The sequence below is a fragment of the Numida meleagris genome, chromosome 3, assembly GCF_002078875.1.
Source record: "Numida meleagris isolate 19003 breed g44 Domestic line chromosome 3, NumMel1.0, whole genome shotgun sequence".
In the NCBI taxonomy this organism is placed as follows: Eukaryota; Metazoa; Chordata; class Aves; order Galliformes; family Numididae; genus Numida; species Numida meleagris.
In genome coordinates, this window is record NC_034411.1 from 96,840,022 (window position 1) to 96,856,586 (window position 16,565).

Consider the following 16,565-nt stretch of genomic DNA (forward strand, 5'->3'; position numbering starts at 1 on the left):
AGGTATGTGGTCCCTTGTATGTTACAGAAATATTGCATGACTTTCTAAACTGGATGCTTGTCAGTTGATTGTCCTGTTGCAATGACACATTATCCTTTGTACAGCATGTGGATAGATGCACATAAACCAGAATTAGTGAATTACTTCATACTTCCAGCATAACTGTTAAAATATGTATATATTTTTAATTGTATTAAGTAAACATTCTTAGCGAGAAACCTTCTGAAAAGTTGCTTTTTTCTGCTGTTTTTTTTTTAAGCTTGGGTATAATTTTTATAACCTGTTATCTGCTGACAGTATTTTCATGTTTTGCTCTTTTTGAAGCTCATGTGGAAAATGAAGAACAGTACACACAAGCACTGGAGAAATTCGGAGGCAACTGTGTTTGCAGGGATGACCCAGATTTGGGAACAGCATTTTTAAAATTTTCTGTGTTTACAAAGGAATTAACTGCACTCTTCAAAAATTTGGTAAGAATTACTTGAATAAAAACATGTTGCCTTTGTAATGGCTCTGTAATTTCTATATTTCTGAATTACAACAGCTCTTTAAGTTGATGATAACTTCTGTTTTAGCAATCACTGTTCTTAAAATAAATAAATAAACAAAAAAGAAAAACTTGGCTTAGGGAAAACATCTCACGCCTTAGCCTTTACCTTTCACAACTCAAAAAAAAAAACCCCAAACCCAACCACTTCACCCTCTTCTGGCAATTCTCACGTCTAAATGCTTCCCACAACAAAGTTATACTGTTTTTAACTTGTGAAACCAGGAAAACTCAACTTAATTTACTTGGTTTTGATGTTGCTTTTACTTTATGTTTTCACACTTTCCATTTGAATTTCTAAAAAGAGAGTCTCTTGCTTCTCAAGGGGGACAGGCAGGAAGAAGAAATGAAACATGTCATAGCGACAGTAGTATCCACTGGGGACCAGTCCTGCAACTGAAGCCAGTAAGACTTAAAAACACTCTTCAGTGAGCCAAGTGGGTTGGAGCCAAATGGAAGAATGGGAATTTTAATTATGAATGGAGAATTTTCAGCCTCAGTTTCACACATTAATCAAAGAGCACAAACAGCAGATTCTGATTCTCCATTCTGCTAGCTAGATCTGTGTCTGGACAAGATCCAGAGTTAACTGGAGCCACAGAACTCTTAAACTAGGGGCGAGGAAAGGGAGATGACCCAGATTGATACAAACATTTAAAAATCTGTGTCTGCTGAAATCAATGGATGTGGACAGATCAGATGCTTTTATGAATCTCGACCAAATGTCTAGTTTGCAGCCAGCTGGTCATAATCAGTTCTTTGGGGAATGTTTCCAGCTGATGTGATTCAGGGCAGTCTCATTCACTCCCTGATGCTGTCCTCTCTTTTTACTCAATTGTGATATCAAAGAGAGAATCTGGCCCCAAGTATATTTGTCTGCAATGAAATGTATTTCATATTGGTCATATCGATTTGAGTATCTTTGGCTGTACAAATAGCATCTGAGATTATGTGTCAGAAGAGAATCCTTATCAAGTGTGAATCAGTCATTTATCTTGAGTAGTTTTCCATAGATGGGAGGGGAAATAGAATGGGTTTTCTGATTAATACCTTCTGTTGACTAAAAAAACCCTCTATCTTACACTAACTGCAATATGGTGACTTCATTAAACAAATGGATCTGTGAAATGCCATGTTAATGTGGTTTAAAAAAACAATCTACTAAGAGCTGCACCCTCCTCCCCAGCAAAAAAGTCGTTAATGTATTTTATTTTAAGAAGCTGAGCGATAATATAGTTTTATCAAAGTATTTGTTCTCTTAATAATAACTATACTTACAGAATATTTCTGAGATGAATAACTTCCCTTCCACTAACTTCGAAGAAAAACAAAAACATAGTGTATATGTATGGGAGATGGATGGATCTTAGTAAATTTGTCTTAAGACATAGCTTTTAATTTGTCCTCTCCAAAGGATATCTTTTTTCCTGTGTTCTGTTTTCCCACTATCATCTACGTATTTTTGCTTCAGTTTCTATATATAAGTTATGAGATCATACCCAAGTCTTTAGTTTCTCTCAATCTGTGGCTCTTATTTTTACTGTTTTTGAAATGTATAAAATGTAATGCACATGGACATGACAGTTTGATGTTGTTTGTTGGTTTGTTTTGTTGTTTCTTTAGTAGTACCATAGGATAGGCATCTTCTTTCTTAAAGAGATGTCTGATGATGGATAGGTCTCTCTACGTTCTGCTCTTTCCTAATGTACTTCATATTGTTGAGATTTAAATTTTTTTTTCTTCTGAGTAGCAAGGGAATACTGAAGAAACAGAGGAATAGAGAAATAGAATGGACCTTGAATATGATGTCTTTTTGGACTCATTCCAAGAGTTCTGCGTCTTTTTTGTGCTGGGGGCCCCAGGCCTGGACGCAGTACTCCAGATGGGGCCTCACAAGAGCCGAGTAGAGGGGGACCACCACCTCCCTCTCCCTGCTGGCCACTCCTCTTTTAATGCAGCCCAGAACATGGTTGGCCTTCCGGGCTGCCAGCGCACACTGCTGGCTCATGTCCAGCTTCTCGTCCACCAGGACCCCCAAGTCCTTCTCCGCAGGGCTGCTTTCAAGGAATTCTTCCCCCAGTCTGTATAAATACCTGGGATTGCCCTGGCCCAAGTGCAGCACCTTGCACTTGGCCTTGTTGAACCTCATTAGGTTCTCATGGGCCCACTTGTCCAGCCTGTCCAGGTCCCTCTGGATGGCTTCCCTTCCCCCTGCTGTATCGACCGCACTGCTCAGCTTGGTGTTGTCTGCAAACTTGCTGAGGGTGCACTCGATTCCACTGTCTATGTCATTGATAAAGATCTTGGAGAGCACCGGTCCCAAGACTGAGCCTTCAGGGACAACGCTTGTGACCAGCCTCCACCCTGACACAGAACCATTGATCACAACCCTTTGGTTGCGACCAGCCAACCGGTTCTTAATCCACCAAACAGTCCATCCTTCAAATCCATACCTCTCCAATTTGGAGAGAAGGATGTGGTGAGGGACCCTGTCAAAGGCTTTGGAGAAGTCCAGGTAGATGACACTTTGGTTGTAAATAGTTTCGTTAGACATGTGGCTAGCAATATGCAACCTGCTGCTGTTAAAAAACAAAACAAAACAAAACAAAACATTGAAAGATATTATTTAGGTAGACTTGCCCCTGAAGTTTCATAGGGCTCTGAATTTTCCCAGAAGATTTTTAGCTGAAACAAGTGGAGAATGTGCAGGGAAGTGAGAGGACATGTTCAGACTGGAGCAGATGCCAAAGCTTTTAACACTGGCAAAGCTTTAAGGCTACTGTCAAGTTTTTCTTTGTCTTGTATTTTGATTTTGTTTCTCGAAACTGATGTGTTCTGTCAGCTCTCGGTCTGGGTGGCATTTAGAGCTGTAGCTGTAAAGTGCTTCTGCAAAAACAGTTTCTTTCAAACTTCAGTAAGATAAATTAAAGACATAATAAAGTTGCTCTACTTTTAACAAGGTTTTAAAGCTATTGTTTTCTCTAGTGTTTTTAAAGGTTTCTCAAAAGACTATGATGTTTTCATGGACCTATCAAGACATTAAAGTTTTAAAATATTAATGTCTGAAGTAATTTTTGTTACAATCAAATTAATCAGCTGTAAACTATTTAAGTTAAAGTTCAGGTCTTTCAATTGCTTGAGTTTTTATGTGTTTTGCCTTGCTACTTTTTTTGAAGAACTGGAGTTCTTCAAATTTGAAATGATTACTGAAACATCTTAAAGAGAAAAAAAAATGATGCTTATTGCATGTCAGGTCCTTGTAGCTGCTCGCTTTTGCCTAATACTTTGATCAATTTATGATGTATTCTGCAGTATTTTCTCTAGCCATAGCTCCAATACCAAGTTATACATTTTCCTTGAACTTGCTTTGAATTGGAATTGTGTTTAAGATCAGTCAATTGAGAAGTCTTTTTTGATAGTGAAATACAGAAAAAAGATGGAAGGTTCTCTGCTGTGTTAGAGCTAACGCAGTACTTTTTGTGGCACATACCATATTGCTTCTTGGACATTTTTTTTTCCTGATGGTAACTGAGAGGACTGGAATCTGCTATCTTCACTGTGGAAAAGGTAGCTGGAAGAAAGAGATTCAGTGTGAGAAATTGTTTTATTAATAGTCCTTGGATTTTCAGTGAGGAGTAATGGAAGAACAGTGGTGGCATTTTTCTGACCATACGCTCTTACTTTACTTCATTTTAAAACTGTAAGAAGAAAGGAGATTTCATAGAATCATAGAATGGCCTGGGTTGAAAAGGACCTCAAAGATCATTGAGTTTCAACCCCCCTGCTGAGTGCAGGGTCACCAACCACTAGACCAGGCTGCCCAGAGCCACGTCCAGTCTGGCCTTGAATGCCTCCAGGGATGGGGCATCCACAGCCTCCTTGGGCAACCTGTTGCAGTGCGTCACCACCCTCTGTGTGAAAAACTTCCTCCTAATATCTAACCTACATCTCCCCTGTCTCAGTTTAAAACCATTCCTCCTTGTCCTATCACTATCCACCCATGTAAACAGTCATACTCCCTCCTGTTTATATGCTCCCTTCAAGCACTGGAAGGCCACAGTGAGATCTCCCCAGAGCCTTCTCCAATCTAAACAAGCCCAGTTCCCTCAACCTTTCTTCATAGGAGAGGTGCTCCAGCCCTCTGTTCATCTGGGTGGCCCTCCTCTGGACCCACTCCAAGAGCTCCACATCTTTCTTGTGCTGGGGGCCCCAGGCCTGGAGGCAGTACTCCAAATGGGGCCTCACAAGAGCTGAGTAGAGGGGGACAATCACCTCCCTCTCCCTGCTGTCCGCTCCTCTTTTAAAGCAGCCCAGAAAATAGTTGGCCTTCTGGGCTGCCAGCGCATACTGCTGGCTCATGTCCAGCTTCTTTGCTTAGATGCAGAAGATAACCAGTAAGAAAACAGAAGGACATATATTTCGGTACTGCATAATGAACTTACAGATTTTTGTGTCCAGAATTTTCTCTCCTGGATAATGGGTTTTAAAAGTATATTTGGTGTCTGAAGCTTTACAAATGTGTATAGTTTAGTAGAAGTATTCATTTAAATTAAGTACATGTGGGAGCTACAGATATATATATGAGTTTGGAGCATTATGTGTGAAGATTAAAGATTGATGATTAAAGATCAGCATGAGGCAATTCCAGTTCAGTAAGTCAGCCTCATCAGTGGCGCAGCTTAAATGCCTCTGCGCAAATTCACGTAGCATGGGGAATAAACAAGAGGAGTTAGAGACATGCACACACCTGCAGGGCTGTGATCTTACTGGCACCATGGAGATGTGGTGGGATGGCTCCCATGACCAGAGTGTTGGAATAGAAAAATACAGACACCGTAGGATGTAGGTAGGGCGTAGGGCGTGTCACTCTGTATGTCAGTGACCAGCTGGAGTGCATGGAACTCTGCCTGGGGATGGATGAGGAGCTGACCTAGAGCTCTAGGGTCAGGGTTAAAGGAAGGGCAGGGGCAGGTGACATTATAGTGGGGGTTCTGCTGCAGGCCATCCGACCAGGAAGATTGAGCAGATGAAGCCATCTGTAGAAAGAGAAGCAACCTCATGTTCTCAAGCACTGGTCCTCATGGGGACCTTAACTCACCCCAGTGTATGTTGCAGGGACAACAAAATAGGACATAAGCAATCCAGGAGGTTCCTGGAATGTACTAATGATAGCTTCCCTCTCCAAGTGATAAAGGAGCCAACAAGGAGAGATTCTGTACTTGACTTTGTTCTCATCCTCAAGCAGGAACTGATGGGGAACACGAAGCTCAAGGGCATCCTTGGCTGCAGTGACTGTGAAATGGTGGAATTTGAGATCCTTCGGGCAGCGAGGAGGGTGCACAGCAAGCTTGCTTCTGGAGAGCAGGCTTTGGCTTTTTCAGGGATCTGGTTGGTTAGAGTCCTGTGCATCCAAGTGTCCTGGCAGATGAAGTTCCTAAGCTGCTATCGAAAGGCCAGTCACTCTCATCTCTATTCCTGGTAAGATCACAGAGCAGATCTTCCTGGAAACTATGGTATTGCGCATGGAAAAGAAGGAGGTGACAGCCTCCTTAATGAAGGTGGCTTCACTAAGAGCAAATAATACCTGACAAATTTGGTGGCCTTTTGTGATGGGCTTTCAACACTGGTGGATAAGGGAATAGCACTTATAGGATGCCATTCAGAGGGACCTCAACAGACTCGAAAGGTGGGCCCAGGTGAATCTAATGAGGTTCAACACAGCAAAGTGCAAGGTTTTGCACTTGGGCCGGAGGAATCCCAGGCGTATATACAGACTGGGAGGAATAATCTTTGAGAGTAGTCTTGCAGAGAAGGACCTGGGGGTCCTGGTGGATGAAAAACTGGACATGAGCCAGCAGTGTGCTCTTGCAGCTTGGAAAGCAAATGGTATCCTGGGCTCCATCAGAAGAGGGGTGGCCAGCAGGGAGAGGGAGGTGATTATCCCTCTCTACTCTGCCCTCATGAGGCCCCATCTGGAGTACTGCATCCAGCTCTGGGGCCCCCAAGACAAGAAAGACAGGGAGCTGCTGGAGAGGGTCCAGAGGAGGGCCACAAAAGTGATCAGAGGGCTGGAGCACCTCCCCTACGAAGTCAGGCTGAGGAAGCTGGGCTTGTTCAGCCTGGAGAAGAGAAGGCTGCGGGGTGACCTCATTGCAGCCTTCCAGTACCTGAAGGGAGGCTACAAACAGGAGGGGAGTCAACTCTTTACAGGGGTAGATAGTGGCAGGACAAGGGGAAATAGTTTTAAGTTGAAGGAGGGAAGATTTTTAAGTTAGATATCAGGGGGAAGTTCTTTACTGTGAGAGTGGTGAGGTGCTAGGACAGGCAGCCCAGAGAGGTTGTGGATGCCCTGTCCCTGGAGGTGTTCAAGGCCAGACTGGATGGGGCCCTGTGCAGCCTGATCTAGTATTAGATGTGGAGGTTGGCGGCCCTGCCTGCGGCAGGGGAGTTGGAGCTTAGTGATCCTTGAGGTCCCTTCCAACCTAAGACATTCTATCATTCTATGTCATCTACCTGGATTTGTGCAGAACATTTGACACTGTCCCACATGGCATCATTGTCTCTAAATTGGAGAGACATGGATTTAATGGAGGGACTAGTTGGTGGATAATGAAGTACCTGGATGATTGCACTCAAAGAGTTGTGGTCAACGACTCAGCGTGCACATGAAGATGAATGGTATTCCTCAGGTATCAGTATTGGGACCAGTGCTATTTAACATCTTTGCTGGTGACGTGGACAATGGGATTGAGTGCACTCGTCAGTGAGTTTGCTGATGACACCACGCTGTGTGGTGTTGTCAATGAAGGGTAGGGATTGTTATCCAGAGGAACCTTGACAGGCCTGAGAGTAATATTCTAGGTCACGAAAAATAAATCAAGAAAAATACATAAACATTAAAAATTATCTTCAGGAGCTACTGAACACTGAACTACCCAGACGGTCTAGAGGGATTCAAATAATCAGAAAGCAGTGTAAACTTTTATGTAAATCTGGAAAGAGATGTTAAGGCTTGCACTTGCAGTAAGTAGGAAAGTACAGAAAGTGCAGTAGACCTTATGGTTGTAGGTGCTAGGAAAAGCAGGATGTAATAATTCCTCCTTACATGGCACTGGTTCAGCTCTGTCTGGAATCTTATCTTTATTTCTTTGCCAAAATGATATTGATCCAACTGGAAAGAAATCAGAGGACAGTAAGAAAAAAATGATCGGGGCTTAAATAGGTTATTTTATGAAGAAGGCTTAGAAGAATGGGTTTGGCTCAAAAGATAACTGTGTGCTTGCAGAAGGGGAACTTAATAAATTGCATGTAGATGGGCTCTCACTGTGAAAAATATTAGATGAGGTGGCCCAGAGAAAGCAGTGGAAGCTTTCCACTTAGATTTTTTAACCTTAGTTAGAGAATGTACGGTTGGGAATTCTCCACTGGCAAGGAAGATGTGCTGGAATAACCTCAAGTCTCTTCTTCCTTTGCTTTTAGAGTCATACACTTTATGCTTTTAAGAATGCATTTAAAAAATGTATTTCCTGGTATTTTATGCTTGTAGATCGTAATCAAGAAGATCCCAATCTGTAATTTGTCTGTTGGTGGTGGTATAGTGGTCATTGCCAGTAGTATGTGGCATCACATTACCTTCTCTAGGGAACCTGCTTATGCAGGGTGGTTGGACTAGATGATTCCAGAGGTTCTTTCCAACTGCTAAGATTCTGTGATCAACATTCGGTATCTTATGTGAGGATGTTTTTATAGCCAGCTGAGTGAGCATCCCCATGTGGGCATTTAGTGTTGGGAAGTCACTGCTTCGCTGGAGTCCATTTCCCTGTAGTGTGACACCAGTCATTGCTATGCCACCAAGTCAGCTTGTCCTGCTTACCAGACACATGATCATGTTGCAGGCAGGGCTGGGAGCAAGGACGCTCAAAAGGTAGCATCGTGTCCTGGTGCGTGGGAGCCAAGCATGGTGCAAAGTTGAAAGTTCTTGTTTCACGATTTTCCAAAATCTTATGGTTAGATGCCAGAAGTTCAAAGTTCAGACAAACAAACTGCATCTCTTCTGTAGGGCCTGTTTCGGTTTTCAGTCACTCCATGCCCATGTTGATTGATCCTGTCCTACTCAAGTCACTGGAAAAACTGTTGGAAATTTTTCAGTGCAATAGAACTTGCCTTAAAAAAAAGAAAATAATTACCAGTCAGCAAGCAAAATTGGCACTTGTAAACACTTGAGTTCATTGGTGGTTGAGAAAGCCCAGAGCTTCTCAGTACATGGGATGCATCTAGAATTTGGTAACGCCAGCGTGAGTCATGTCGCAGGTTCTTCAAGTGTCTGAGTTTTAGTTCAATGAAAATCACTCTGTGTTAAGAAAGTTCCTTCTGAAGTAGTGAAAAAGCTTTTGGTTTCTTTTTTAGTTTGCTTATTTTGTTTGTTTTGTCCTGGATTTAAAGCAATTCTGAAAAAAAAGTCTCATTAAAATAAATAGGAGTGCTGGCAAATGAAGAACTTCAGTGTTTAGCCACAGACTCTTAAGCTCCTTGAAAATCTTCCTGCTTAGCAAATATTGGCTTGTCTGTTGCCTCTACCATCACTTCTGGCAGCCACGAGTTCGTTTATTTTTACATTCTCCCTCCTGCCATTTATTCTTCTCCTCCTCTGAGCTTTCTCCAACTTACAAAGTTTTAATTTATTATCCTGTCTCTGTCATCTTATCTTGTTGGAGGCTGTCAGAGGAAAACTGCAAGTCTGCCTAAGCAGCAGTGTTGGAAGTGGAAACCAGGTCAACTATTTCTTTGCTTTACTTTTCATATCTTTTTTTTTTCCCCAAAACATGTGGAACTTGGTTGTATTCCTCTGGCACAGGGTGACTTTAATTTCTTTGAAGCTTTCATGCACTTTTGTGCATGTCTCTTTTAAAAAAATATTTTAAAACATAAATAGCTGTATACATTTTAGCTGTCTATGTATACACATAGTAGGAGCTGCAGCATATTAATGCTTCACTGCGTGCCAAAAATGAATCTATATTTTTTTGATAGTTCAGCTTAAACTTCTCAAAAAAGAGGGAAAAAATGTAAGATCGTTCTTATGTATCCTGCTTTGCTGATTTATAAATATGAACAAGTACGATTCATCTAACTAGGCTAATAATGACAAATTCATGCATAATGTATGCTTACATTTGTTGCAAGCAAATCAGGAACATAGGGGATACAATGGACTGATAATAACTTACAGGTAGTAGCACACAGAAGGAATTAATTTGAATAGACAAACATTGTCCCTACTTAAAAAAATATATCCTAATTCTTCTAGAGTATTCTATTTAGGAACATGAGTTCATGCCCCATTAACTGAATCTCTAGGGAATATCCAGAACTGTTTTGAAGGCTGATGGTTGGTTGTATGAATATGTCTCTCTGAATAGTTGAGGGTCTGCCATTTTTATGGCTTAAGGAAGAAACACTTGTCTTGAATCTGCTGTTGAGAAACACCTAATTCTTGCTTTCTGCTTGATTATGTGGATTTGAAGCGTATTTAAATGAAGACTGTGAAGGCATTGATCTTTAGGTTAGACCTTTTACTACAACATAGTGATAAAGCAGAAAAACACAGCAGAACATCTTGCGTAGGATGAGATCTTTCATGAAGCCTCTTCTGCTTCTCCTCTTGGATAGCCATTCTGGGTGTCTGTGTCCACGGGTGTGTGCATTTCATCAGTCTTCTTGTAGAAGTTTTTATTTTTTTACCTAAGTGTTGCGTAATTTAAGCTGTTTCACTTATATTTTATAATGTACTATTTTGTTAACTTTAGACACTGTTATGTTGGTATGTGGATGTTGTAGTGCTGCTGAGAACTTAGGAGGTTGATTGTTTCCAGTGCTGTCAGCTAAGCATGTGTAGATGTTGCTCATACAGTTTTTATAAGAATTATTTTAAAAACAAACACAAAGAGTTGGAATTTAACTTGTTGATTCTAAAGGGCTGTGGTTGCATCCTGCAGCTTTTCTGGGAGAAGGAAAAGTAGAGTGGAGGAGGGGAAATGTGATTTATTGTCGAAACTTAATTGACCAGATTTTATTTCTTCAACTTTCCTAAACTTTTCAAGCTTTAAAATTTATGTATGTTCTCTTTCTCTCTGGTCGCTGGCTGAAATTTCAAGCAAATGCAATAAATTAGCATCTTCGAAGAGGAAAGGGAGGGATTTGGTTTTCTGTTTGTTCTTTTGTTTTTAATAGCAGCTGTTGAGCATCACTGAGCATGGGGACCACTGGGGATGGAACCCCTGAGTTTGCTCTAGTGAGACCACCAAGGATGATAGATATCTTTTGTATTTTTCCATTCTGGGTAGGCTGAGGCTTCGCAGTTGGAAATATTTTTTTCTTAAAATTCCTGTTAATGTCATTCCTTCTCCAACTGGGTTATGCTAAATGACATTTTGATATTCCTGACAATGTTTCTTCAGGAACAGAAACATTATTTGTTACATGATGCAAAATTCTTCCTCTACTAAAAACAGTTCTGAAAATATGCTCTCATATATACATTTCTGTGCTTCTTGAAAAAAACACATTTTAAAAAAACAGTTAACAATACCGACAAAAAAAGAAACCCACCGAAAGGCACTTCACTGCTGCAAAAGTTAATCAGCACTCTGCTTATTATGTTCAGCTCAGTCTGTTGGGGTTCTTGTAGTTTAATCTCTGTGCCTAGCTATCCTGGCTCATACTTGGAACGTTGTCCCTGAATTATAAAGGGCTGGAAATGAAGTGTTTCTTTTCCTAGTGTATGCTACTTTATTTCTTATTCCTACTTTTTTTCTTCAGTCTTTTCCTCTATCAAAATATCTATTCAGAACCATTTTTTTATTTTATTAATTTATTTATCTAAATTTATGTATGTTCATTTTTAGTTTTCATTCGAAGTGAAGATTTTTTTCGTCTTGGATTATTTGTTCACTCCTGAATTACTTACTTACACAAGACTCCATAAAATCTTTATTTAAAAGTTTATATTGATAGGTAAATGGCAAACATAATACTTTCTAAGAATATACACTAAATATTTAACTAGTGGCTTTTTAAAGGCCAGATTTCTTTGTCTTTGTAATTTGTGCCAGAGTAAGACACTACGTAGTGTGAGTAAGAGATGAGTTTTATGAATGTGCCTGAAGAGACTTCAAAATAAACAAGATTAAATTATACTCACGAATTAAAAAACATAATAAAACTCAGAAAAATTGTGTCATTGTTTTGATATAATTTAAACAGTAAAATCAGGCAGTGTTAGAAGTAGTGGTCTCATTTTGCAGTTGCTGTTGGATGAGATATTTACGTGAGCAGGAATTCTGCTAGTTTCTTGCTGGCTTGGATTGTAACGTCTTCAGAGTAAGTTTAATTAACTCATGTTACTATATCTTTGATTACTGGTTGTACTGATAAGCCTCTTTATAAAGCAGTGCAAGGAAAATAATATATAAGATGTGCTCAGGCAGCTAAGAAGGCCAGTGGCATCCTGGCTTGTATCTGAAATAGTGTTGCCAGTAGGAGTAGGGAGGTGATCATCCCTCTGTACTCAGCGCTGGTGAGGCCCCACCTTGAGTACTGTGTCCAGTTTTGGGCCCCTCATTGCAAGAAAGACATTGAGTCCCCTGGAGCGTGTTCAGAGGAGGGCGACGAAGCTGGTGAGGGGTCTGGAGCACAGGCCTTATGAGGAGCGGCTGAGGGAGCTGGGATTGTTCAGTCTGGAGAAGAGGAGGCTCAGGGGAGACCTCATCGCTCTCTATAACTACCTGAAGGGAGGTTGTAGTGAGCTGGGGGTTGGCCTCTTCGCTCTTATAACTAGTGACAGGACGAGGGGGAATGGCCTCAAGCTGCACCGGGGCAGATTTAAGCTGGACATTAGGAAACACTACTTTTCTGAAAGAGTGGTCAGGCGCTGGAATGGGCTGCCCAGGGAGGTGGTTGAGTCACCGTCCCTGGAGGTGTTCAAGAAACATTTAGATGTGGTGTTGAGAAACATGGTTTAGTGGGGTTGTTGGTGGTAGGTGGATGGTTGGACTGGATGATCTTGTAGGTCTTTTCCAACCTAGCTAATTCTATGATTCTATGAACTGAGATTGTTCAGTCTGGATAAGAGGAGGCTCAGGGGAGACCTTATTGCTCTTTGTAACTACCTGAAAGGAGGCTGTGGTGAGGGGGAGTTGGCCTCTTCTTCTAGTTATCTGTGATAGGACGCGAGGTAATGGCTTCAAGTTGCGCCAGGGGAGGTTTGAGTTGCATATTAGGAAAGCTTCTCCAAAAGAGTGGGTAGGCACTGGAACATGCTGCCCAGTTAGGTGGTGGAGTCACTGTCCCTGGAGTTGTTTAAGAAATGTGTAGATGTTGTCCTAAAGAACATGGTTTAGTGAGCAGTACTGGTGGTAGGTGGACAGTTGGATTTGATGATCTTACGGTTTTTTCCCACCCTTAATGGTTCTATGAAGATTACTTACTGAAACTTTTTGTTATTTGTGCATTGAGACAACGTGCATGCTACATTAAAATACATTAAATGTATTCTGATGTAATTTTTTGTCTTATAGATTCAGAATATGAACAACATAATCACTTTTCCCTTGGACAGTTTGCTGAAGGGAGATCTGAAAGGAGTAAAAGGGGTATGTTTATATTCTTATTTATATATTAAATTACTGTTGGTACAATAGATACATTTAGCTAATGTATTATTTTAATCTTATTTGATATAAGACTTATTAATAAACAAGAGAATTATTTTTTATTATGAATTGAGTCGTCCCTTCTGTTTGTGGTTTCAAATACAGCATGCTGTTGACTACATATACAAAACATTTGGAACCTTTAAAAACAGTCCTGAGATATAGAAGATTAGCAGAGAAGGAGTTGTAAGAATTATTAATTTATAGATATTTACTTAGTTGAAAGTGGATAGCACTTAAAAATGAAGAATTTTTATTAGTATATATGTTTAGCACTCTAAACATACCTTTTTAAGAAAAGCACTGAATGAACATACTGCTTTTCTGAAGAAAGGCTACTTGTGCCCTGGAGATATTTCCTATTTGAAATAATAATAACTTAGAACTCTAATGATGATATGTTTATAATAAATTTCAAAGCCCATAGCCAGCAAATGTATTTGGCTTACACTTCATTTACTGCTGAGCAAACAGGAAGCAACTGGCAGCTATTGTTCTAGGGCACTGAAGGAAGAAGAAGATGTACACAGACTAAAAATGGTCTTTGTATGTTACTGAAGGATGAAACGATTATTTATACACCTGTGATTATTTATACACTTATGACCTTTCTGTTGATTGCTTAGTGTGTTTTGCTCCTCTTTTTCTTCAGTTTTTCTGTGTCAGAAAAAGTGTACTTAATACCCATGTTCCTGCCTTGAGAAAACAATCAAATGCTGCTTTAATATTGTTGAAAAATCTAACTCATATAGACTCCTAGAGATGCTTATAAAAATGTGAAAGTATTAATCCCATGTACGAGATTGCATTTACACAATCCTTATGTGAGCTTTGCGAGAACAAGCAGAATTCTTTGTTCCAGTAGGCGCTGCAAGTGGCATAGATTCATATTTATATCTGTAGTATTCTTCATGTAAATAAGTAACTGCATTATTATTTCTTTTTGGTCTTGACAGGACCTGAAAAAGCCCTTTGACAAAGCTTGGAAGGACTATGAAACTAAAGTGTATGTATATTTCAGTCTTTTATATGAAAGTATAATTGAAATCTAAGGAGGTTATTATTTAGTAATATGGTTCCAGGCAGAAGTCCTAGCTGGGAAGGTTTTTATCTGAGTGGAAATATAAGTATAGGCATAATCATTTGAAATTCTGTAATTCTGTAATATACAGCTTACTTCATGAGTAAATATTTTCCTTTTTTTTTTAAATGCCATGACAGTTAGTATCTCTGATAGACTTGTTTGCTTAATGAAGTTCTAAGTAATCAGCATAATCTCCTACTTCAACTGGGAATGTTTTATTTTAATTGGAATATATGTATTTAAAATTGTCAGTAGTTTCCAATAAAACTACAAAAAGTATAGCAACATAATTATACTTCTTGATGCAATTTTAAGGATTTGTTGTTATTTTTTTCTTCTCTTCATGGACTAATTCACTATAATTAGCGAGTTTCTTTAGTCTGAAGAGCGCAGAAGAAATGACTGTGTGTTTTCAGTTGTCTTTAAAAAAAGTCAGGTATATACAAGCCAAGATTTAGTTCAGGATTTGATAACTTAAAACGTTTGTAATGAGTCTGTAATGGCTCTGGCCCTAGCACATTTTATGAGACTGTCCAGTGCTGAGGTCTCTAGGAAGACCTTAGTGAGCCTTTAGCGCATAGCAACAAAGTGCTAAGGATGGTGTGGGGATAAGCTTGTTCACTGATACAGCTCCAAAATTCTGTGTGGTTCGTAATCAGTCCAGTACTACAAACCTTCACAATATTTAATTTCTGCAGTTTATTTAAACATTTGAATGTTTTCTGCATTTCATGCTGAGTTTGGATGCTCTTATCAGGTGTACTGTGTACTGTGTACTAGAAGTGAATGAATACCTATATAGCTCTTGTCATCTGTCTCATATTGTGTGTCTGGCACAATAAAACTTGTTTGAAGATGTATGATAAGATGTTTAAATAGCCATAATATATGTTTTAATAATATGTTTTAACATATATATGTTATATTATATATATTATATATATAAAATAATATGTTTTAATAACATATTTTTATATCTGGCTAAATGAATCAAATGAGTCAACAAAGCTTGATACCTAAGATCAAGCAGAATTAATTTTGGTACCTGTCATGACCCAGTCAGATCAGGGTTGTTGAGGTTTTGAAACTCCCTTGGGCTAAATTAAGGTGAAATGACACCAAACAATCAATTAAATGTTTATTTGTATCACGCTACAATAGTTAGCATAAGACACTGGGTATATATATGTATATTTATATATCCACACCTTATTGGTGATAAGCTATGATGATATGCTTTGTGTAACATTTTAATCTAGCATGAAAGGAGAGGCTGGGTAGATGGGTAAGGAAAATCCGCATCACCACTCTTGGTTCCAGTGTAGTCTGTGGTCTTTTAATTTAAGGTGGCAGGTACACACCTGACTGTTGAGTCATAGTTCTTTTTATTTACTGCAAAAAGGAGATACTTCGCATATGTGTCTGTTGTTTGCATGTGAGGTGGGAGTAGGTGGGATTCAGCATTTGTGCACATGTGGGTGGGGGAAGGGTAGCATCAACCCTTTCTTCTCCAGTTGAGTCAGGGTTTGTAGAGACCCCATCCCGTATCACATCGATGAGGCAGGCATCTGTTGCAGCTGGGGAACTTGCCCAGACTTCCACAGGGATGTAGAACCGTTCATCCTCTGTTGTATTCTGCACTCTCATAGAATCATAGAATGGTTTGGGTTGGAAGGGGCCTTTAAGATCATCTGGTTCCAACCCCCTGCTATAGGTAGGGACATCTCCCAGTAGACCAGGTTGCTCACAGCCCCATCCAGCCTGGCCTTGAAGGCCTCCAGGGAGGGGGCATCCACAACCTCTCTGGGCAGCCTGTTCCCGTGTCTCACCAGCCTCACAGTAAAGAATTTCTTCCTAATACCCAGTCTAAATCTCCACTCTTCCAGTTTAAAGCCATTTCCCCTTGTCCTACTGCTACATTCCCTTACGCAAAATCCCTCCCCAGCTTTCCTATAGGCCCTCTTCAAGTACTGGACAGCCACTACAAGGTCTCCTCGGAGCCTTCTTTTCTCCAGGCTGAAGAGCCCCAGCTCTCTCAGCCTGTCTTCGTAGGGGAAGTGCTCTAGCCCTCTTATCATCTTTGTGACCCTCCTCTGGACCGGACCCCCTCCAACAGCTTTATGTCCTTTTTGTGTTGGGGGGCTCAGAACTGGATGCAGAAAGTCTTCGGCAAGTGCTTTTGGTTCCCTGCTCCAACCACAAACTTAAGCACACAATTTCCATT

The 16,565-nt window shown here is 40.2% G+C and overlaps 1 protein-coding gene across 3 annotated transcripts in view; it reads left to right on the forward strand.

Annotated features, from left to right (window-relative positions):
* ASAP2 (ArfGAP with SH3 domain, ankyrin repeat and PH domain 2) overlaps nt 1-16,565 on the forward strand; it is a 92,439-nt gene that overhangs the window by 27,529 nt on the left and 48,345 nt on the right. For all 3 annotated transcript variants that reach the window (XM_021390454.1, XM_021390455.1, XM_021390456.1), the window contains exons 3-5: nt 325-470; nt 13,123-13,197; nt 14,214-14,263. In XM_021390454.1, coding sequence (XP_021246129.1) covers nt 325-470; nt 13,123-13,197; nt 14,214-14,263 — 271 coding nt within the window. The remainder of the gene's footprint in view (nt 1-324; nt 471-13,122; nt 13,198-14,213; nt 14,264-16,565) is intronic.